The sequence below is a fragment of the Mugil cephalus genome, chromosome 7, assembly GCF_022458985.1.
Source record: "Mugil cephalus isolate CIBA_MC_2020 chromosome 7, CIBA_Mcephalus_1.1, whole genome shotgun sequence".
NCBI classification, from domain to species: domain Eukaryota; kingdom Metazoa; phylum Chordata; class Actinopteri; order Mugiliformes; family Mugilidae; genus Mugil; species Mugil cephalus.
Window position 1 is genome coordinate 20,325,265 of NC_061776.1, and position 23,411 is coordinate 20,348,675.

General features: G+C 42.6%; 3 protein-coding genes across 4 annotated transcripts; 1 reads left to right on the forward strand and 2 right to left on the reverse strand.

Moving 5' to 3' along the window:
• Positions 1–34: 34 nt before the first annotated feature.
• rpl5a (ribosomal protein L5a) lies at positions 35–3,337 on the reverse strand. Its single transcript, XM_047589569.1, has 8 exons — positions 3,074–3,337; positions 2,661–2,730; positions 2,430–2,545; positions 2,189–2,323; positions 1,852–2,054; positions 1,304–1,481; positions 422–510; positions 35–207 (listed from the first exon to the last, which is right to left on the reverse strand). The coding sequence occupies exons 1-8, from the start codon at positions 3,320–3,322 to the stop codon at positions 105–107; spliced, it is 1,143 nt and encodes a 380-aa protein (XP_047445525.1). The 5' UTR covers positions 3,323–3,337; the 3' UTR covers positions 35–104.
• Positions 3,338–10,174: 6,837 nt separating this feature from the next.
• gfi1aa (growth factor independent 1A transcription repressor a) lies at positions 10,175–14,175 on the forward strand. 2 transcript variants are annotated; one of them, XM_047589666.1, is made up of 7 exons: positions 10,175–10,334; positions 11,540–11,747; positions 11,887–12,081; positions 12,559–12,884; positions 13,067–13,204; positions 13,418–13,583; positions 13,717–14,175. In XM_047589666.1, the coding sequence occupies exons 2-7, from the start codon at positions 11,636–11,638 to the stop codon at positions 13,893–13,895; spliced, it is 1,116 nt and encodes a 371-aa protein (XP_047445622.1). In that variant the 5' UTR covers positions 10,175–10,334; positions 11,540–11,635; the 3' UTR covers positions 13,896–14,175. The 2 variants fall into 2 exon arrangements, with proteins under 2 accessions (XP_047445622.1, XP_047445620.1); XM_047589664.1 differs by having other exon boundaries at positions 10,176–10,334; positions 12,484–12,884.
• A 650-nt stretch (positions 14,176–14,825) lies between these two features.
• On the reverse strand, positions 14,826–23,404 carry rpap2 (RNA polymerase II associated protein 2). The gene is made up of 12 exons (XM_047589197.1): positions 23,297–23,404; positions 23,070–23,115; positions 22,804–22,918; positions 21,891–21,989; positions 21,725–21,790; positions 21,554–21,642; positions 21,421–21,456; positions 20,233–21,334; positions 19,975–20,081; positions 19,384–19,464; positions 17,493–17,561; positions 14,826–15,075 (listed from the first exon to the last, which is right to left on the reverse strand). Exons 1-12 carry the CDS (start codon positions 23,355–23,357, stop codon positions 14,913–14,915), a joined length of 2,034 nt encoding a protein of 677 aa, XP_047445153.1. The 5' UTR covers positions 23,358–23,404; the 3' UTR covers positions 14,826–14,912.
• Between the last annotated feature and the right edge of the window lie 7 nt (positions 23,405–23,411).

A 23,411-nucleotide genomic window follows, 5' to 3' on the forward strand; every position in this document is an offset into this window, starting at 1 on the left:
GTTTAATGAGTACAAAAAGAGACCGTCAAAAGTCTGAGTTTGAAATAAATTTATTTGTCTGTAATGTGTGTTGTGTTTTCGCAGCAGAGCTCTGTGTCGATCCTCTAACCGTCCCCTGCTTCTTGTTCTTGTGCTCGTAAGAAGCTGGCCTTTTTCTGGGCGACGCGATCCTTTCTCTGTGCCAGAGATAACTTGGCGCGATTCCACCTGCCCGGAAAGAGACAACGGCAGCTCCATTAACATTCAGCACATCAGAGGAGAGAAATGATTGCTCATGACTGGGAAGATCACATTACAGCTATGCGATGCTTTGCCAGGGATTTGGAATCAAGTACAAGCACTTATTCAAATGATTCATTCATATCAACAATGTAACTCAAGCATTTCAGACAAGGACAGAAGATATGCAAGAGAAACCCACCTCTTCTTCTTGACGTCTTTTTTGGGTTTCTTTACGTGTACGGGGTTTGCTCTGATGGCAGCGTGGGCTTTTTTGTACATTTCTTCTACCTGAAAACAAAAAACGGTACATGTTTAAGTGCCATATTGATATATTTCACTCCACGCATGATGGCTCTCCTTGCTTCTCTCAGCCCCGTCTTGAAAAGGACAGTAAACATCAGCTGTTGCAAATGAAGGACCAACTACATTTTGCTCAGCATTTTTTGTATCATCATCAAGAAGCGGAGAACCAAACACGCATAAATAAGTTACAGACACAAATCCTACTGCTCCATGTTGAGTGAGCAGAGGGCGTCAAGGGTGGTGACAGTGTAACTAATCTTTTCATTTACAGCAAATAACCTTATACAAACACACCAACGTGCCAAGTTGGAACAAGCTACTTTGATACACATGCTCTGATCAGATACAGGTTTGGACTTTGTCTTTGCAGTTTACAAAACAGTAAAGACCTCTGATGAAATTAGCATTCAGCATGTGCCTCTATAATCGCCTGGAAAGGCCAGTGTCGCCAAACACTGAGGATGGAGCAGCAGGGGAGACTATGTAACACTTATCTAAGAGCTGTGAGAGAACAGAGCAAAGAAAACTTTACGGTTTCATCATAAACTTGTTGACGCCCTCTGCTGGAAAAACCATGTAATATCGACACTGCCCTGAAATTAGCTTTAACACTGTTAGTGTCTCTTCATACATATAAATTTTGCTTAAGCCGTGACAGCCTAGTTCTCGGCATCTTATGTTCACGATTTGTTGAATATAAATATATTAAACAAATGTGACCATCAAACTGGATGATGAGTCCAATCTGCTCATGGAAAAAAAACAATCGGCATCTTACTGTGTCTGGCGTGACTCCGTTCTTGATGAAGCGAGAGAACTGTTTCTTGTAGGCGTCCTCGTCCTCCTCCATCAGGTAGGACATGTAATCGGCCACATTCATGCCCAGGATGTGTTTGCGGTGCACCTCTGCGTTGAACTCTTTGCTCTCTGTGTCATAGCCGGGGAAGCGCTTTAGACTGGAAAGGAGAAGGGTTCAGAGATTGAGTCAAAGGATGCAGCGTCTCCAGTCTCTAAAACTCTAAATCTAGCTTCTACTGATTGTTAAATGATAGATATGACAGATATTCGCTTCGGTTCGTCTTGCTTCTCTCAGCCCCGTCTTGAAAAGGACAGTGAACATCAGCTAATGCAAATGAAGGACCAACTACATTTTGCTCAGCATGCTTTGTATCATCATCAAGAAGCGGAGAGGAACCAGGAAACGAGACACAAACTAGTCAATGACAAACGCGCTTTCTCTTTTGGTGCAGAAACAGATCCTATAACCACGTAGAGTGGTTATAGGATCCACTCTACGTGGTTACAGGAGTCTCACGTCACACTGACCTGTGAGGAATGGCCAGTCCTCCGTCGACCGCCCCCTTCAACGCTCCAAACACCTTGTTCCCTGTGGTGGTTCTGGCTAGACCCGCGTCCAGGTAGCAGGTGAAGGCGCTCGGTTTGCCGTCCACACTCTCCACATTGAACTCGTCGCCCGTCACCTCCACTTGGCCCTCGTACACCTGGTCCATCCCAAACTTGTGCAGCAACTGGAGATCAAAAAAAAAAAAAAAAAAAGGAGAATTTATGTTACTTTAGCTCCTGCTGGTGTTGAAATCAGAAAGTGAATTTTCAGATTGACCCATCTGTCACATACTCTCGGCCACTTTCAGTGTGTTCTTACCCGGCGGGCCAGCAGCAGCCCCGTGCAGTAGGCCGCAGCGTAGTTTGTGAGGCCTACGGCAATGCCATATTTGGGCAGCTCATGAGAATAAGCAGCACACACAATCTGGTCTCCTTCAATCTTTGCATAGGCGATCTAGAAAAGAATCAGGCAGGTAAGGGTGAGTCAGATCCCTTACAACATGTTGGCACACGAGTTTCACTGTCTTGCACACGAGTTTCACTGTCTTGCACTCACTCACCTGGCAGCAGATGTCCCTGTTGGAGAACCTGACGATCATCCTGTATTTAGGAGTGTTGTACTTGTTCTTGTCCTGAACAACCAGGCGCTTGCGAGCAAAGTAGTCGGTTTTTCCCTCTGACAAGACAACAATATTCAAAGAAAAATCAATAAACTGCATGAAATATTTTACCTCGCGAAGAATGCTGAATGTTACAGGGCTGGCTATATTACAGTGAACGCTGACATTTACCTCTCCTCCTTCTGAATTTGACTTCATATCTCTTGAAGTAGGCCTTGTTCTTCACCACTTTAACGAAACCCTGAGGAGAAAATGAAGAGTCAGCATGCTACAGCGCTAGCTCTGAAGCGAATATGCGCGTATCTACACGTAACAAAGCTTACAAGTGTCTACAGTGTGACAAAAGGGGGGGTTTGCTATTTAAATGCTTGCAATGCGAGTGTGCAAGAGGTCGACTGAGGTTTCGTCAGCCATGAACCGCCACGCTGGAGCAGAGCAGGACGCCGGCCCGGAACAGCAAAGGAGCCGCAAACATCCAGCGCCATCGCACACTCAAACCCATCCTGACACTAATATATTCTCAAAATACAGATCGACACACTAGTATTGTCTGCATCCCACGTATATGAGATTCATTTACTCACCATTTTGGGGTGATTTAACTCCTCTTCTACCCGGACTCTGTAGCGGTGTCCAGGATGCGGAAGACTCCTGACGTTGTGGCCTTTTCCAGCCCCAGCGCCCCCTGCTGCCCCGGAGGAGAACACCGCACACAGCCCGACAGACAGAGGGCAGCAGCAGCCACAAGGGCTCCAGGCTTTACTCACTCTCTGCAACTCTGATTTAGTCAAGCGGGGTTTCGTTTGATTGTTAAAAACAACATAAATATGCATATGATGACTTCCAGTATGAGTTTAACGTGTATCGACGAGGGATTAGCTGCCAGTAAAGAGAGGATGTTGACAGAAAAACATGTGTGTTTAATGATAACAGTGCTAATAAATTTAAATTAAAAAATAAAAGGAAATAAAATAAAACAAGCCAAAAAATAATTAGAAGTGCATTAACAATCTATATTAATAATCTACACTCACATGCCAGTATATTTAGTGCACAAGTGGAATGAACTTCCTGAAAGTAATGTTAAACAGCATCAGTTTAAAAGAGAGAGCTGACAAACAGAGAGACGGACGGACAAACAGATAAACATACAATGTGACCATACTGACCGTAAATATACAGACAGGCAGACAAGAGATATATTGTGCATATATGTATACAAATATGTATGTCTGAAAGAGTTATATAGTTAAAAATATAGAGGAAAGTATATGAAGAAGTATAAAGGTATAAAACTATACAAAATCTATACATTCTGTGTAGAATATATACAACTTACTTAGATTTCTAGAAGTGCTTTGATTTAGTGCTGGGCAGTTATATTAGATTGTTTTTTATAGTTTTTTTTTTTTTCTAGCGTTTCTAGAGCCAAGAACAGTTAACAGGTCAAAAGTCTTCTGTCACATTGGTGTCTTGAATGAATAATTATATTTAAAACCACACAGTTTGGGTCTGAATTTAGAAAAGTGGCTTGATTAAGGTACCAGGAGCAGCCTGTGGATGTGTGGGTGTCTACCAGAAGAATATAGAGTAAATCCCAGTTAGTTTAGCAACAAGTGAAATCTTAAATTGTAAAAAATAATCCTAAAATACAGCAATTCATGTAGATACTTTGGCTTGAGAGAATGATTTAGAAGTAGGCAGTTATAAAACTACAGAGACTTTGATGAAGCAAACATATCACTTCACAAGCAAGGTGACGCGGAGGCCTGCAGGGCTGCATACACCCTGACACACTCTGTCAGGGTGTCTGTCCCTTTCTTTTTTTTCTTTTTCTCTTTTTTGATGTCTCATCATTCTTGTGAAATTAAGCCGCACCACAACATTATAATAATATGGGTTGTAAAGGTCTACGTGACGAAAAAGGGAGGATTTAAAATCCACAGAGAGGTCACCAAATTCATTGCTGAATCAGAAGCTGAGGCAGATTTTGGATTTGGCAGCCTAGCATGTACATATATGTCTTTTATTTTCCATGACTTACTCCATAGTATCTTTTGTGGAAAAAAACACTAAACATCCCCACAGTCCAGTCATGTATTTAAATTTAAAACTGTGAATAACACCTCTAGTGTTGCCGTGGGTGTTTAAATTCTGTGGTACTGCACATTTCAGTCAAATGATTCTGGATGAAGTATTAAACTTTTTTTTATATAATAACTTTGATTTGTCCACTTTTGAACAAGATAAAAATAAGGGTTCACAAATGAAAATAGCTATAATTACTGCACCATTGGATGTAAATACCCTTAAAACAAAACTGAGACTCTGGACTTTAGGCACATATTCATTATATAATAGAAACATGAGTAAGTTTTGGTAAACAGTGACAACAACAAAAAGGGTGTTTCCAAATTCTAAATGTATGCAATGTTATAGCAGTGACACCAGCAGTTCTATCACATTCAGTCACATGTTTCTGTTTCTATTTTTGATCAAGTCCTTTAAACTTAAAATGTACTTGGAAAACTGCCACAAAAATAAGTCTGACTAATACACTAACTGCACAGGCTAAGAGGGTGGACATTAGTCATTCAAAAGTAAGAGTGACATTATGAGTAAGAGGAATTGTACCATTCTTGTGGTTTCCACCCTTTAAACTCACAGAGCTGTGATTAATGAAGTGTCATTCTGATCCCCCACCTCCCAGAGTTCATGGTGGCGGACAGGTATGTATTCAGACGCAATGCCGCAGATAACAGTCTCATTCAGACAATCATAGTGTCGCCTTCAAGTAGTAGTAAGTTCCACTTGTTGGTTCCAAATCTTGAGGAGATGATATGTTATGGTCTACGTGTGGTCATTTATGTAGATCATTTGTCCTGCTAGGTTTCACATATTTACTTAGTTTTTCTGTATCTAGCAACTGATACACACTAGGCATCAATAGGCAAATAATGAAACAACCATGTGTGTTGGCCATCTTTGGTTCTGTTGTTGTTTTAATGTTCTTGCCTTTGTTGTATCACTGTCTTCGCATATGTTATTGCTTCACTTTCACTATAAAGAACATTGAAACTTGAAAAAGTTATGAAATGATAGCTATACACAAGTCAAGCTGACATGCACATGCTAAAGTAAAAGTTAGAGCTGGCATTCGATTTGCTTAGCTTAGCATACAACAGCTAGCCAAATAAACAAGCAGATCTGAAGCTAACTTTTATATTTTAGTTTCCTTTGAACTAAACTATGAGTAGTGTTTCATAAGGGGTTCCGAACTGAACCATTTTACTTGACAAGGAGGATATTGCATTTCCCAAAGTGTGACACAATTAGTAACTAGTGCACCAGTAGAATGGCAAATAAGGTAGATAAATACTGTCTTCACATGCGGATGTGTTTAACAAGTAAAGTCCATTTTGAGAGTTTTCAGAAGGTTAGAGTTCCAAAGATGTCATGTTTGCTGGCTTTTTGTAGTGTTTTCTTCATCACTTTATGATGTATCTGAGGCAAGTTTTCATTCCCAACAGCCTCACCTTTAAAATACTTTAAAATACAGCTTTGCATTTCCTACCTAGCCGTTAGCTTGCTAACTTGAGCCTCAAAGTTTCTAGACGCCAACAGTTACCTAACAATGGTATAATCATGATTTACAGTTGTGCTACCTCTTGAATACATAGTATTTTATGTACACGACTTCCTATGTCGTAAGCAAGCCTCCAAGTTCCCTATTAAGGCTGCAATTCTAGCATTCAGCTAAGCTAGCTCTTTTCACGACTTTATGCTAAGATAAGCTAATTAGTTGCTGGATGTAGTTTTATATTTACATGAGGTACTGAATGCCCTATGTACTATGTAGCTACTACTAGTTAAAAGAAGAAGAAGAAGAAAAAAAAGAATAATTTCCCAAAATGTCAAATTATTGTTTTAAAGTTACATAAAGGTGTATATTAAACAACAAGCATGTTAAGGTCCACTGTTTTAGTTTAAAAATTGTTAATTACGTGTGGGGATTTCAAGCATATTACGCTACAGTTAATGCCTTGAGTTGGGTTATGGTTAACGCTCTGGCAGTTTTTGTTCCAGGAAATAAAAAATCTTTTAATGATGAGTAGTTCAGCGAGTATTTGTTAAGCGCATCGACAACAACTGAAAAAAAGGAACCAGGATCTTCTGCTTTTCTGTTCAAGCAAGATAGATAAAATCCCTCACGGTCACTCTCGGTGCAGATGTTCGCAGTGTTAGATAAGAAAAGTCACTCTTGTGGACGGCTTATTCGTAGTCAAGCTCTGTTTCTGCAGAACTGATTTCGCAATTAAGAGAAGCAAATGTCCAGTCATCCCTCGGCGGCGGTGCTCAGCGGTTAATGAAGGTTCACAGTGGGGGAGGAGGGTGTGGTGGGTGGTGCATTTGACCTCTCAGAGTGGTCACTTCCTGAGCAAATTGTGCGGATGAATTTCCAGTCTGAAATATAGATATTTTGTCTTTTGCGTTGTGCACGAGTGAAATATCAAAAGAGAAAAACCCTTGGAAAATATTATAAACTCACAAAAAAGACTTGAAAGAAGATGACTTAGCGGTTGCTGCGGATTAGAAATGACTCGCAAGAAAGTCACACATCAACAAATGTGTTCACAGGCACGCCACAGATAAGAAGAGTCTGTTGACATGCAACACACTCTTGTCTTTCCTGTCAGTTTTCTCACTGCTGATTGCATTTATTTTCATTTTGCAAATGGAAACACTGTACAAAAAAAAAAGATCTGCAGCTGCGGAACTCCTTAAATGTCAGTTTTCCCCGTAAAGTCCGCAAAATCCACAAAGACAAACAGATGCAGTGAAATCTTCAACATGAAATCAGTGTTAGAATCAAATGGATACGCAGCAAACAACCAAATATGCGACACACATGAACTACTCAGTAAAGTCAAATCAGTTCTGCTGAAACTAAATTGAGCCCTGCTAACTTTAACACCAGACAGAGTATATCAGGAACATCAGAGATGGTGCTGAGATGTTGCTTCTGTGTGAAAGACCAGCCTTCAGTTTTCTTCACCCGTCATGTTTTTTACACCCTATGCAAAAACAGACAGAGTGGTGTTTTCTATGTGAAATGCATGCAGCAGACCACATGCTTGTGAGTGTCAGCTAAAAGAAACTGACACTTGAAGTAGCAGAAAAATGGCAGCGGAAATGCTGTGTGTCCAGTCAGGGGTTACGTTTGTAAAGGCAAGGAGACACGTTTAGAGAAAGTAGAAGATGTTTGTCTAGTGGAAAGCGGATTAACTAAAATACACGGACACATAAATGGACTCGAAGCCTATTTAGGTTTGACCGTGCCTGTTGACCTCTAACCTTTCAAATGGTTGCCTCACCTCCCCAGACATGCAAACTGACACAATGACCAGGAAACGCAGAGCGGCTTTCTCCACGTCCGCACCAACGTCCCCAATGAGATGTTCTGTGAAATTTACAACCAGAAACAGTTGTAATGGTCGCAAACAAGGGGAGCTGCTGATCACAGTGATGGATGAGGAAGGTGATTTGTGGAGTGTTTATAGCATAAATCCAAAGGATCTGCTGGACGGTGCGAGGGTTTCATTTCAGTTTCTTCTGTTTTCACACACCGAGGTCTTTTTTTCCTTACGTAGCAGTGCAGCCGCGCTGAGCTCATTGTATTACTCAATGTTAAATCAAAACTTACAATAATAAGTAAATCCTTAAAATAAATCAATCAGTTTACAGCTACACAAACTCAGCTACAAGACGGTAACATCTGAAGTGAGACTCGGCGTGAAAAAAAAAAAAAGACGTTTGTGTACCTCCTGTGTGAAAGAAGAACTGTCTTGCGGTCTGCAGCGTCCAGTAAATCATTCATTGTGTTCTCACTCCGTCCCTATCTGGTGGCTGCAGGTGGGGGCAGCTTGGAGCCTGATGAGGTTCGGACGGCCGCTCCAAGGTGGCGGGGTGGGGTGGGGGGAGGTGGCGGTGGACTAAAATCAGATTGTCTAGCTGAAGGGAAAAGAATGGAGAGAGGTTAAAAGGGAGTGAAGGGTGGGTGTTAAGCTGTGGTTAGAGCTCTGGAGCCAAAGGAACTTGTGAGGGGATGAGATAGCATGATGTGGTTTTCATTGAGATGCCACAGCAGTGGAGGTGCCGAGGAGCACGCTCACACTGACTGCATGGGACTAAACAGGGGACATAAACCAGGGAAAGTCAGTTGAGCCACAATAGGCTATTATGGCATGAATCCACCTCAAGTACATTGAGTCAAATCAGCCCGTGTTGTTGTGTTCTGCGAATAAAACGAGAACTGGGCGAAATCTTTCTCTTAAGTCTCGGGTTTCTCGAAGTGACAAGCAGACTGAATGACTTGCAACATGTTTAGCTTCATCGGTAATAATAATGTGCGCTTTAGTTTCACTTGTCCGACTTCAAGTGAGACTGGGGAACTTTGTGAAGAAAAAAATAGCCCATCTGTTCTCTCTCAAAGGAAATGTTAAAAATTAAAGTGTCCTTATTCAGTTAAAGAGACTCTGGAGGGGCTGCTGCTGCTACAGATTTGCTCTGGTAGCTTCTGGCGGCCCATATGTCATCAAACAGGCTCCTGTTGCAACAGTCCGTGAGCTGCTTCGCCGGCTGCCTCAGACTGAAATGCAGTGAGTCAAAATCAAGACAATGTCTGACAAACTTCTGTGCGCTCTCTGCCTACAGTCAACATTCACATGCATGTGGTGCGAAGGCTGCAGCCTCAGGTGTATTTAAAACTACGAGGACTCCCCCACAGCATCTCTCTATCCCCGCGAAGGCTAAAAGGGGTCCGAGGTTGAGCTTGAGAAAATAACCTCAGGGCTCACCAGCAACAGACTTTATTTAACCTTGTGTGACTGCGATCCGCACCTTTGACGAGGTACACAGCTGCTAATGCTGCTGCTACGAGAAGCAACGCACAAACACCCCCCCGCCCCCCCTCCTTCACCGTCTGCGATCACTGCGATTGGGCTTCTATTTCAATCACATACTTGCTGTAAGAGTACAAGAGCGAGAATCAAGGCCTGTGAGGGAAGAGGTGGTGGTGGAGGCGGTGGGGAGAGGAGGGGAGGGGGGGTGTTGGGGGGGACACGCGAGAGGACGCTGTGGCAGCACTGATAGCACTCTGAGCTGGGTTTCCTGTTCTGAGTCAGTGCATAACCCTGAGTTTGAATGTTGTCACATCCCTCCCTGGCTTCAGTTGAGAATAATCAGAGCGTTGTCATTTGACAAGCACATTCGACCAGTGAACTGAAAATGTAGTTTTTGTTCCTTATTGTGTGTTTTTGTGTTTGCGGTTTGCTCATCAAAGAAACGAAAGGTGAGCATCTGTCCTTAAAACCCCACTGACAGTTATACAGTTAGTCTTTTTAATTTTTTTTTACACGATTCAACAAGTGTTACAGAATCTTCGAGTGGAAATCAGTGCTGGCATGTTGGAAGGTATCAGAAACTAATCACACACTTGCAATTAGGTCTAATTCAAAAGAAATCTGGCTTCATGTGAGTGGAATGCAACTCACAAAGCAAATGTCTCTGGTGGACTCTTTTTTATCAAAACAAGAATCAGTGTTTTTGTTTGAATGTCATGCCTGACTAACCCAAAATTTCATTTCTGAGGGAGGGGAAGAGAAAAAGAGAAAGAGAGAGTGTGACAGAGTGACAGACTGTGTGAGAGCATGAGAAGGAGAGGGTGACTCTTTGAGAGCAACGTGGACAGAGACCGGGACAGTTGTGTGCGTGTGTGTGTGTGTTTGTGTGCGTGCGTGCATGTCTTCAGAGTTGTGGATACAGTGCCTGCAGTGTCAGTGCTGTGTGAGTATCTGACATGTGTTTCAGCAGCTTCGTGCCTCGCCTATCTGCGCTTTTGCTTGCAGGTCTCTATCTAACTCGCCGCAGCTGCATCAAACAAGCTCCGTTCCCACATCGGACCAAAAAGAAAAAGTCGATAGCGCTTTGCTTTTACCTGACCTTGACCAGAGCCCAAATCATCGCAAAGATTTGAGTTTTGAGTCTGACAGATTTCTGAAAAAAAAAAAAAAAAAAAAAAAAAAACTTTTCGCCGTCATTCCAGGTGCAATTTGTGCGCGTATTTTCCTGCGTTTCAGTCGGCGTTCAGACTAATTGTGCCTGCGCATGAGCCGGGAGGGGGTTTTAATGATGTAAAACAATAAGGCTGAAGTCAGTGCGGGTAAGTTGAAGCAGTGTTACTGTAAAGGGATACTCCGGCTCCCCACCGACAGGCTGTTGTGCATAGCGGCCGTGCGCGTCTCATTAACAGGATCACTTTACAACCAGTCAAACAAATAGGTCATTATCCATCACAGCCTGCTCTGGCTGCACTGACCGGCCGCAAACACGCGCGCTTTCAAAGCCACTTCTTGTCAAATTAGACAATTGCCGGAAAATTACAAATTACGATCTCTTTCTGTTTTCAATTCATTCGCGTTTATGTGAGATGAGACCGTCAGATAAATCTCAACCTTCTTAATCTGGACCACAGGCAAATTCAATCTCGGTTTGAATCTATTTGACATATTATAGCATCTGTGGTGATTACTTAAAATAATATCTAGATAATATTATCTACTAGAAACACGTTGGATCATAATAAAGAAATAGACGTACTTGATTTTGTTTCTTAAAACTTTTAGTAATACGACAAAAATAGCTGTAGATCATAATGTCTCACTATTTACTGCTATATATCTTTTAAATGTACATAATAGCGATGCATTCGAATCTAACAATACTCTCCATATGTTATACAACACACTTAACAAACTTCCTCTTATGTGAGACAGACGACTCTCACTTATAGTAGTTCGCTGTATGGACACACAATATCTTGTCTACAGACCCATATCTGCCGCGACCCTTCGGGGGGTACGTGGTCCAGCTTTTGGCCACCTGCCCGGCGACACCTGGTAAACGACACTGCCTTTCTACGCATGCGTAATGGCCTGCCAAAATCCCAACGCCGTCTCGCCTGACAACCAATAGTGTTTCAATCTGTCCAGAGATAAAGTCAGAGCTGCGCGTAGAGGAGAGAAGTGAGGTGGAGGATTTCAGACCCGAGGAGCGCCGAACGACAGACTGGAGAAGAGTTCAACATCATGCCGAGGTCTTTTCTGGTGAAGAGCAAAAGGGCCCACAGCTACCATCAGCCCCGGTACCTGGACGATGGCTACAGTAGGCTGGACACTATACTGGCTCAGGCGTGCGCAGGTATGTTCATTTGTGCGTAATTACGCACCAAAACGGTTGAATTCCACCAGTAAGAGCGAGTCGTTTAAATGCAAAACATACCAAAACAACTACTTGGCTGTGCAGTCTGTCATTACTGGTCGGATTCTCCTGTCAACAGAGACCAAATGTCAAGGGGAGTTTGCGTCCAAATTGGAGCCGCAGGAAGATGTGTGCGCCAGACTGTCCCCCGGGCCCAGGCTACAGTCCCCAGAGTCACTGTCCTCCATCTCCCCGCTGAGCTGCTCGGGCAGCGTGTGTGACCGGTCCTCTGACTGTGATTTCTGGCGGCCCCCGTCTCCCTCCTCCTCACCAGGTATATTTAAATGTGTTTTCATCTCGAAAACCTCCCGTCTGGACGGCGAGGGTGCGTGAATTTAAATTGAGTTTGCACGAGTTTTTGCACGAGTGACATTTTCAGCGCCAGATTTTGATGGAATAACGGAAGATTAATTCAGTCAAAATGTGGAAAATGCGCAGCACAAAATGTCGGAAATTATTTGGATTTCAAAATAGCATCAGTGATGGCGATCAACACTCAAATATTTAGTCAGTTAATACGAAGTGATACTTGTTTTGTTTTGCAATGCATCTTGTGTGCAATCACTTGAGTAACCCCAAGTGATTTTTTTTTTTTTTTAATTATCCGGTTGCTAAACAACACGTCAACTACATTCAGCAATCGAATCTACTCAAACGAAATCCAAATTAATTTCAGATTCAGAGAAATGCTCCACTCCAGCAGCGGACGACGGTCACTTCAACCTCCCGCTCTTTCCTTACTCTTGGTCAGTTTACTCTGGGTCCGGGTCCGAGCTGAGACATCTGGTTCAGGGGCCTTACCACCCATTGGGCCACAGGGAGTCTCACTCACCCGTCAGCATCTACGGGGAAGACGACAGCGGCACCGAGTCGCTTTACGCGCAGCGAGGCCTCGGGGCCGGATGTTACCAGGATTATTCTCCAACGGCCCACCAAATCTGTAGGATGCGGAATGGAGACGAGCTGTATCTGGATGTGAAGCAGCAGCCGCGTGTTGCAGAAATCAAATCTGAAAACGAGTTCCTCCGCTCTAGCCTCGAGTCAAGTGGATCCTTTAAGTGCATTAAATGCTGCAAGGTACGTTTACTTCCATTTTGCTTAATGAGATAAATTAACTGGAGTTTACTGAATTGTAATATTTAGCACCAGTTTAAAATAAATTGCAATAGTTTCCCAAAATTCACAAGCATCAATATTAGTGATTTTTTTGTGATATCGAAATATCTTTGATTATATAAAACTTGCTGTTTTTTCCAAAGGTGTTCTCTACGCCTCACGGATTGGAGGTTCATGTGCGGCGGTCGCACAGCGGGACGCGGCCGTTTGAGTGTGGGATCTGCGGGAAAACCTTCGGACACGCAGTGAGCTTGGATCAGCACAGAGCGGTCCACTCCCAGGTATGGAGCTCAAACTGAAAGTAGACCATTGCACACGCTCCTAAAACTGCGAAGGCCTTCGGGCCTTCACCCTGGACGCAAAGGCCCCTGGTGGCCACAGCTAATCGCTCTGAGATTTGCGCAAACCGATTTTCTGCTGTTGAAACTTATATTTTTTATTTATTTTATTTTTTTATCATGGCCTCTCACAATGACACTATGCTCCTTTCACAGGAGAGGAGCTTCAGCTGTAAAATCTGCGGCAAGAGCTTCAAACGATCCTCCACGCTCTCCACGCACCTGCTTATCCATTCGGACACCAGGCCTTATCCGTGCCAGTACTGCGGAAAGAGGTTTCACCAGAAGTCAGACATGAAGAAACACACCTTTATCCACACGGGTGAGTCGACATGTCAGCTGACAGTCATAGATAAATATAATTAAAAATAAAAATGCCGCATTGTGCGTAACGCGCGCACAATCCTGACATGGTCTGACTTTTTCCCAACTGCGTGATTCCGTTCTCGCCGCAGGTGAGAAGCCGCACAAGTGCCAGGTTTGCGGGAAGGCCTTCAGCCAGAGCTCTAACCTAATCACGCACAGCAGGAAGCACACGGGCTTCAAACCTTTCGGCTGCGACCTCTGCGGGAAAGGCTTCCAGAGGAAAGTCGACCTGAGGAGACACAAGGAGACGCAGCACGGACTGAAATAATCTGACTTTCAAAATGGAAACCTGCACTTTGAATGTTGACTGTCATTTATTAGTTTGTTGTAATGGCCTTCCCCCTCTTTGTTGACTTATTGACCTATTTAGACTAAAATATTCTAGTTGCCTATTTATCAGCTGTGTTTTTACACTTTATTATTATTATTAATGTTATTATTATAAAAAATATTTCAGTTGTTTTCCCAATCTGAATATTTGGGCCATCTTTTTAAAATCTGAGAATTTGTAACATACACCTGGATTAAAAATTAACTTAAGGACCTCAGGAGTCTTTTTTTTTTCCAGATAGGAATTTACTTTGAATTGAACATTTCTTTAACAAGATGAAACAAATAATTTTTTTTTAGTACGGCCTATATCATTTAAACACGTCTGTTAAATCCGTCTCCGTCTCGTTCCACTGATTAGACGTTTTGAAAAACAAGAAGGCTGGTAAAGCCATCCACACCATCAATCTCGTCCTCAATCTGCACGACAGGTCAAAAGTCATATCTCCAATATTAAAAAGGAAAAAAAACGTTTTGCTGCGCGCACCACCTGGTCAAAACCAAATATTTTCAGACAAACGCATTGTTCACATACCCATATAATAAATGATATTATGGTGCCATAAACCTCCATGCAAAGGAAGTCTGGGGAAATAGCTGCAGCTTTTATTATGGCAGAGGCTCGGCAGCACTAGGCAGCGTTTCCACATGGCGTTTTTCACTGGGAAAAGCTGGGTGTGATTTATTTGGCCCTGCAGAGGTTAAACAGACACGGCTCTAAAACTTCAAGGATCTGATTTGCTCATATCTCACCCAGATTGTGTACACAGTGCTGCTCCACAATGTCAGCAGCTTCCACTCCCACAGCTTAGGTCAGTTTGTGTCATCATTAAAATCCTTGTAGAGTAAAAACCACACAAAAAAAGGCTTCTTTTATGACAACCAAATTTATTTCTGGATCATGACTTACAGACACACACTCATTTGATCAATGGAGAGTTCCTGAGTGTATTATTCATCTGTCTACGTGTGCGTCAGTGTGCGGGGCTTTAAACAGCTGGACTAGGTTCAGAAGGTCCTGTTCCTGTAGGCCGAGCTCCTCCATTAATGTCTTCAAATACTCGACCGACGATGACGTCTCCAAGGCTTCACGCACCACCGGAGACACTTGTGACACTCTGAAACACAAAACACAGAGAAGTTACAGCTCCACACTGACTAGACTATTGTCCTCCTAAGAAACCTTAAGGTATGTGCTTAGAAATGTAACTACATTTTTAGTAAATACCTCAACAAAGATTATACAGACTGGCTATAAGGGTGCCACATGCTTCACTTATTTAACACATCGAGGGCTGGTGTTACAAGAAGCAAAGCAGCGCTAATGAGTCATCTTGATAACTTTGCTGAGCTAAATGTGGAGGACAGGTTGGTCCATGAACGGGATTCAAAGCGTTCTAGTTATTACTCTTAACATGTGGAACAAACATCTGTGTATTGTCTACTCTAGTACATTCGCATGGATTAATGCATCGTCTGGCATGTTGGCGTCTGGATGCATATCTAAACCTCACAGACTGAGATGAGATTACAAAAATGTGCACTAAATAAATCCCTGAAACATCTTACAGTTGAAGCGCTACACAACATATGGCTAGACAGAATGTCACACATCCTCCTCGAACCAAGCACGTCTTCCAGTAAGTCTCAGTGTGTGTGGTGTACTGTCATGCGCGGGATTATTATTAGGTACATTAGACTTAAATAAAAGCATTTTGTCTTTGTACGGCGGCCCTGCAGAGAATAACAAAGGTCACATACTGTTCAGTGTCTACGGAGGCTATTTAAGAGAAGTGATCATTTCACTCAGCTTTACTGAAGCTTTGGACGCTGCAGATTGTGGATCACTAAGCGGTTTTCTTCAAACTGACAAACTATGAAATGTACAGAGATAGGAACAGGATAACCAAGTACTAAAAACAGAAAGCCAAGTTTCTACAGGTCAGGTACACATCATCACACACATCATTTTTCCTCGAAATAAGAAGAAGATATGTAGTCAAACACTGGACCAGAGCACTGTTAAGAAGACATGGAGCTGGATTCTTGACTATTTGTCGGTCCAACATCCCCCCAACTCTGAAACCAATGTTTGCAACCATTCTAGCTGCTCTCCGTCTCCTCCCTCCCCGCCCCCCCGCCGCTCCCTCTCTACCTGCCCTGTCTGCCGGTGTGGAGGTGCACTGCTGGATAATCTCCGGTTCAAGCCAGGGTCTAGAGTTGCAGGGGGGGCATCCATTATTCAGCTGGCCCGAACAATAGAGGCCAGACTAGCTCCACAGCTGCCACGCAGCAGATAGATAAGACAGCGCACCAAATTATTCATGATGGAGGAATGTAGGGACGTTAAATAGGTACTGATGAAATCATAGAGCGCTGATGGGACACGTGACGGAGAGAATGAATGTGTGTTAGAGAGCTGGTTGTCCCAAATGAGTATATGGAAGATAAAAGTGCCATGCCAATCATTCACACCATCTGAATGTGCAATAAGTACAGGCAGGTTTTCACTCTGATAAAATCAAATCTGTGGTTTCTCTCAACGTCATTAATATAAGACACAACAATCAGGTCAACACAAAAGAAAGTAATTCACTAAGAATCTGTGTCCAAACTGAATTCTTTAGAGAAAAGTCAAAGATTTTGAGTTAAAAATTTTTCTTCAGTTTTAGGGAAGAGTTTGTTGTCGCTGGGCTGCTTCCTTTAGTGGTGATAGATTTGAGTTATTTATTGTTCCTTACGCTGCACAACACTTACTATATCCCTTTGTTAAGTTCAAGGCGGCTCACGCTGTAAGTTACGATATTAAAGCAAACTGACCTGGGACCACTGACGGAGCCATAAATCAGAATCAGGTGAAGGTTTTCCCAGCCGGTGCCAATTGAAAGCGCCCATTTTTGCGAGAGTGTATGCAGAGGAGCTATTGTGTTTGTGTGCGTGTGTGCGAGTTTGACTTTTGTGTGTGCCTTCTGTCCTGCATCACGGATCTGGAGAGGTGCAATCAGGTGGAGATAAGGCCGTGAGGCGTCTGTGTGTACTCAAGACGGGAGCAGCACGGAACTGTCCATGAACTGCCAGCAACACACACACACGCACGCGCACACACACAAGTACACACGGACACACACCATATGGCACGGGCCAAACGATGCCAAGCTATTTAGCATCCCATCACATCCACCGTGAAGCTGACAGTTAGCAACAGCTGATTGTTTTCTCTATGAATGTAGAATGTAGAAGAAAATATGGAGTAATTAATATGATGTCAGTCCAAACTGTGAGAGGTAGTTACACAATTTTTTCACCCAATCAAATCGTCACATCCTAAAACGTATTGAATAGTTTTGTTTGGTTGCTGTTTACATAATTTCATGTCTTGACACACAAACTGGCTGACAGTTGTGTCTTTCCTGGGAAACAATGGTCCTTGATTTGTCCATCTCCTCTGCAACTCGTCTCACCGAGGAGCTGTCCAGCTGTCACGGTGCCGCCCTAAATACTGCAGCAACACGAAATGCACACATCTTAAACTTACACATGCAGAAGCACCACAGAGATGAGGGTCCACTCTGGAGTTTTGTGGATGATGTTTGTGTTCGTGAACCTGTCAACAAAGACAACAGTGAGAACAGAAGGCCGCCGCCGCTGAGCTACGGCGCACATATTAAAGATTTATGTCACATAAGGGTGTTGTGTGTCTGCGTGTCGGAGCACAGGATTTAATATAATAATAACACTCGACATGGTCAACCAGCTTTAGGCAGGTGTCAAAAAACACGTAAGAAGGAAAACAAAATGTGCGCTGGGCCGGTAGACCAACCGCCACAAACACTGCCTGCAGTAGTGATGTATGTCTTTCTGACAGCGCTGTGTATATTTGCTGGTTCGAGCCTCTTGTCAACGGGGGCCTCTCGACACCAAGAAGAGAATTCCTGGAAGCGGGACTGTGGAGGTGTTACTTCACAGCCTGATGCTTTTAAATCACAGACACAGTGATTTAATAGCAGCAAACATCCTAAGAATCCGCAGAATGTTTATGACACTAAATAATCATTTAGAGCAAAAGAGTTTTTTTTTTTTTTTTTTTTAAATAAAGCTTTTTTAAATTTCTCTTTTTTAAGAGAAGACGTGTTGTCATGTCATAGTGGTAATAGCAGAAGGCATGAATAATAAAATAAACGATGGCTGAAATCCATTTTGCTGCTTCAGTTTCAGGGTCCTGCTGTCGTGCATGATGTCTCACTTACACAATGACTGAACTTAGATGCTTTAACTAAAATGATGAGCTGAGATACTGTATATGTGGTTACAAGCCCCAAAACATCTACTAAAATAAAGCTCTCCATGTGGAAGGAGGTTGCATTGTTGTTTAAATCTGCCAGAAATCAATATGATAGAAGAATTGATTTCTCCAACTTTATTGACAACACTGAATTCATTCAATTCATTCAATAGAAATTCTATGATGGAAAGCATTTATATTTATTCCCATGATTACATAGCCATGTCATGCAAACATGTTATGACTCACTGGGACCCTTGATGACGAGATAAAATGAAGTGGTGTAGATGTATGTTACCTAAAAAAAACATCCAGTACTGCATGAAGTGTGTGTTTTCTGGATTTGTCTATCTGCACATATGTATCTGTCTGTGTCTCTCATAGCAGACATTTTTACTGGTCATACCAGGCCATAGTAAATATTAACAGAAGGGATCATAAACAGATAACACGTCCTGCCACTAGGGGCGCCAGAGCTCATCAAATCTCACAGTGTGGTGGAATTTTTCGTCAGGAAGTCGATGCCACATTCTCAAGAAATTAAATGTGTGCGATCATTTCTTTTAATTTGCTTTTTTTTTAAAAAACTTTAACTCTATAAACGCCTATATAATGAGGCTCCTCAGGTCCTAAGTGACTGAATGGTTCCTGTCAGTGTTTCAGGCTCAGTAACACGGGGAGCGTCCAACAGCAGGAAACGCAAGGTGCCCTTATATAAACACTCATGTGGACAAACAGCTTCTTCTGCAGAAGTAAAACTGGATCCTGACTGGAAAGGTGCAGTTGTGTAAGGTTCAGTTGTGTAGTATGCTCTTTCTTTATTATAGTGGTGTTGTTGGATCAGAGTTGGGGCTTGTACTCTATTTTCTTGTTGATTTTTATTTTGTTTTTTTTTAATGTAAAATGTATTGTTAAGTTTATAATTTGTACTTATGTGTTGGTCTGTAAACATGTTTGTGTTTTATGTGGTTTACCGGTCCATTTAAGGACACGCAATGAAAATCAGCTCTGGCAGTAATTGCTGTGGTGTGTGGCATCGTTCCGTGCTACATACTTAACAGACACATCTTATAAATGTGCAAAAATCAGAAAAGAAAAAAGGGAACGTGTGCATGTGAGTGACTGGAGGACAAGCTGCTTTTACCTGAACGTCCTGACCAGGTTGTTGAGGTCGGCCGAGACGTCGCTCATGGTGAGACACAGTGGACCTATGATGCTCTTGAGACTGCACATATCACAGGATCAGAGAACACCAGAGACACAGGATGAAACAAAAGTGTTAAAATGTGTTCACATTGATTCAGAGTTAATCCATGCTATCAATTATTAGCTTTCAGTTTCAGGGTTACATTACAGAATGTGGATTGAGTTTGTTTACGTGTAACAGTCCTGTAATTGTTTACTTTACAGTGGATCCTACTAATTAAATACATTACAACGAGTCCACATGTTTGGCTAAAATAAAAAAAACAGTGTTTCTGCTTTGTTGAGGAGTCATTCTCTCTCAATCATTCTTCATTATGTTTATTGAAATCCCTTTACGCTGTGTCCTCCTGTTTAATTCACATAATGACTAATCAGTTAATCAACTAATTATGTAATTGGCAGACTAGTTGGTGATGAGAATGATTAGTTACAGACAATTATATATTTAGCTTAAATGATGTTCACAGAATCTTCTAAGCAAGGGTGAAAACTTTAAGGAATGACAGATCTGAAAGAGACAAAGACTCACCAGCTGGTGAGTTTCTCAACTGTAATTCGTTTCTGGATGAGGTGCTGAGCATGAGAGTCAATGAGTGGCAGAACTGGATCCTTCATGCTCTGGTTCTCAATTGTCTCCTGGTGTGAGAAAGATTTGTGACTGTTCAACAGCAAACCACAGTAACAGAAGACACTTCAATTATCTTTTTAACAAAGTGCCCCCATGTGGACACTGACCCTTACAGCAAGTTCATTCATTCTCAACCTCTTCTGTTTCTCGTCCTCTTACCTTGTTTCCATTCGGCTCCTCTGCCTCCTCAGGAAGAATCCACGTCCCTTTGTAAAACTCCTTGATCCTGAGCTCCAGCTGCTGCGTCTCCCTCCGTAGTCTCTCGTAGTCCGGAGCTGCAGCCGACGGCCTCCTCTGCTCCTCCTCATCCACAGCTGACACGTCATCCTCAAGGTCGTCTTCATCCAACTCCTCCTCGTCCTCCTCTTCTTCTTCTTTTCCATCAGCAGAGGGAGAACATAGTGAATGATCAGCGCCGTACAGGAACTTCAGGGTCTCATCGGTGCACCACTCCTTTAGGGTTCTCCTCAGGTACTGGAGAAGACTGAGTCGTATGGAGTCAGGTTTGACATCATAAGTGTGGTTCTTCAGCAGGTCTTTCAGCCCCGCCGCCCCCCTCTTGCTCATACCCACTTGGGTGATGTTGAGGCCTGGTTGGTTTGATGACGCTATGTTGTTGTTCAGTTTGGTAACAGATGAAGGGAGCTGTTTATTCTCTGTGGAGGACTCTCTCGTTGGAAGACAAGTTGTGTGTTTTATTTGTGAGAGTGCTGAGTCAACAGGGAGGGGAGGGTTGTGAGTGTCTGCGTCAGATAAACTGCACATGTTTAACTTAGTTGTTATGTTTTCCACGTTGGATTCTTTTGGTAAGTCCTTCTCTTCTGGCACCTGTTGATCAGTATTTACTCTGTGCAGCTGTTTGAGTTTTTCAGCCTCACCTCTCACCTCTGTTCCACAGGATACTGTCCTTTCCTCATCTGCAGTTATTTGTCTCTCCTCTGTATTCAGACTTGGATTAGGTTTAGTCTGCTCTTCATTTCCCTTTGTGGTCTGTTTCTTCCGCCTCTCAGTCATTCCTTTCTTGTCTTCATCTGAACGTTTAGGCAGGTCGCCCCAGTGTACCCGGGGCTTCTGCTGCTGGGAGACCACACTGGTGACAAAGTCCTGCTCCTGTTCAGTGTCGCTGATGTCACTGTGGTCGGCTTCTGCAGAACTTTGCTGGGAGCTGCGCAAGTCCTGAGGCTGAGTAGCCAGAGGGTCCTCTATGTCGTCCTCTTTGAGACGCCTCTCCGACAGCATCACCTCCTCACCAGAGCTCCCACTGGACAAACATACGTAAAACTGAATGCGTCTGTCTAACATCAAACCTAAACATATAAAACTGTAAGCACTGAAGCGAGTACGTACCTATCACCTTTCTTCAACAGTTTAATTTCTGGAGGACTGTTGGTAAGAAATTAACACAACACATAAATAACATTGTTATATTTGACAGTCAGCTCATAGTGGAGATTCAGGAGATGGAAATCAACCCACGTACCTCTCATGCTGTCTGAGCCACAGGGGCGTGTTTGATATTTGTAGCTCAAACTCTTTGGAGGCTTTGTAGCAGAAATTACTGCAAAAACACTACACAAGGAAAACAAGAAAATAAACTGAATGCTTAATAACAGAAAAAAATATTCTTCATCCAGGAAAAAGAATCACTCACCTTGCGCTCTGTGATGTCATACACCTTATTTGTCTTAGTGGAGATTTTGTACCGTTGAGTCGGGATCTAAAAACATAACAACAAACAGTAGCATTGGCTCAGATTAGAGGAATAAAATATGCAAAGTTTATTTCTTGCATGTGAAAACTGATACAGGGGATCTTACCTTGCCCAGTTTATTTGGACATATGGGATAACCACAGAGTTTAGCAATGAATCTCTCCTCTATAGTGTCTTTGTAATTAGCTGGAATGATGAACTTGGCCTGTGAAAAGAAAGAGACCGATTAATTTTTTGACTAGTTTCATTTTTTTTTCATTATAATGTTTTATTCTATTTTATATTTCGTAGTATACTGAATACCTTTATATTTTAGACTTCCCACAACACATAGAAAGTCTGTACATGTCAGATTGACTGGCTTAATTGTGACCATTTGACATTTTCCATATTTTTCAAAGGCTAACTGTTTAATGATATTAAATGAGTATAACCCCGGCACATTTTAGGTTTCTGTTTGAAGAACTTGACAGAGACCACATATAAAGGTTATAAGTCAGACAGTATTACAAAAATTAACTGAAAAAAATTATTTTCCCCCACTATCTTTTTATATGCAACGGATCCTTATAAATCTAAAATCATCACTCCTATAAACATAGGAAACTGTGGATTGATCCATATTCAGAAACAACATGACTGTCAACACTGGAAATGGCTAATTGGCCAAAACAGTGGACAGTGGACATGCAGGGACGAGATTCCACTTAGAGGAAGTCCTACATTTGTAGATGATGGCTTACTGTCATAGCTAACTGGGATGGTGGGGAGGAGGAGACTGACAAAACCGTTATTGATTATGGATGACCCTGACAGATGACCTTACAGACAATGGACCACATTCTCCAAAAGTTGTCTCAAGAAGAAGAACAGGAAATCTTTCTTGCCACACATGCCCATTGCTTAGAGGCACCTCATTATGGGTCTGTCTCAAAGCTTGTGTCACGTCTACCAGGACTCTCTGTTCAGTTTTGGGCTGAGATGTCTCTCAGACATAGAACAGCTCAGATGACACATACACAGTCAACTAGGAAGTCCTCAGTCACGCTGTCCTCCAGGAGACGCTCCACCACCTGCAGAGCCCTTTTTTCCAGCTCCAACTTCTCCCTCAGCTTCTCCCTTACTTCCTCTCTCCTGCCACAAAACAAGGTAGACACATTCACGTTAATTAAGGGTGTTTATATTCTTCTACCAAAGTCTGACCAATGTCTGACAAGTATTAGCGTCTGAAATGTTGCATTAGCTGTACAGATTCAGCTCCTGAGTGAAAGATGCTCTCGCCCACCTTCTTGCTTCTTCCTCAGCACTCAGTGCTTTCACGCGTTTCCCACCTGCCACACAAACAACAACACAAGCAACAACAAGTTTTAAATGCTAACAGTACCTTGACTAAATTAACCGGTATTCAGTAAGCGGTTAGCTGTGTGTTACGTGAAAACACATTTTAGGTTGTAGACAACTTTTGAAAACCTTATATGTAACTGACAGAATTAGTTTCAGCTTTAAACGAACCCTTTTTGGTGGTTTTAGCGGAGCCCCCACCGCTCCTCCTCCGCTCCTCCATCGTCTCCATGTTGTTTGTTTCTTTCCGGCACGTTCCCCTTTGACCCGTGACGTCTTTCCTTCT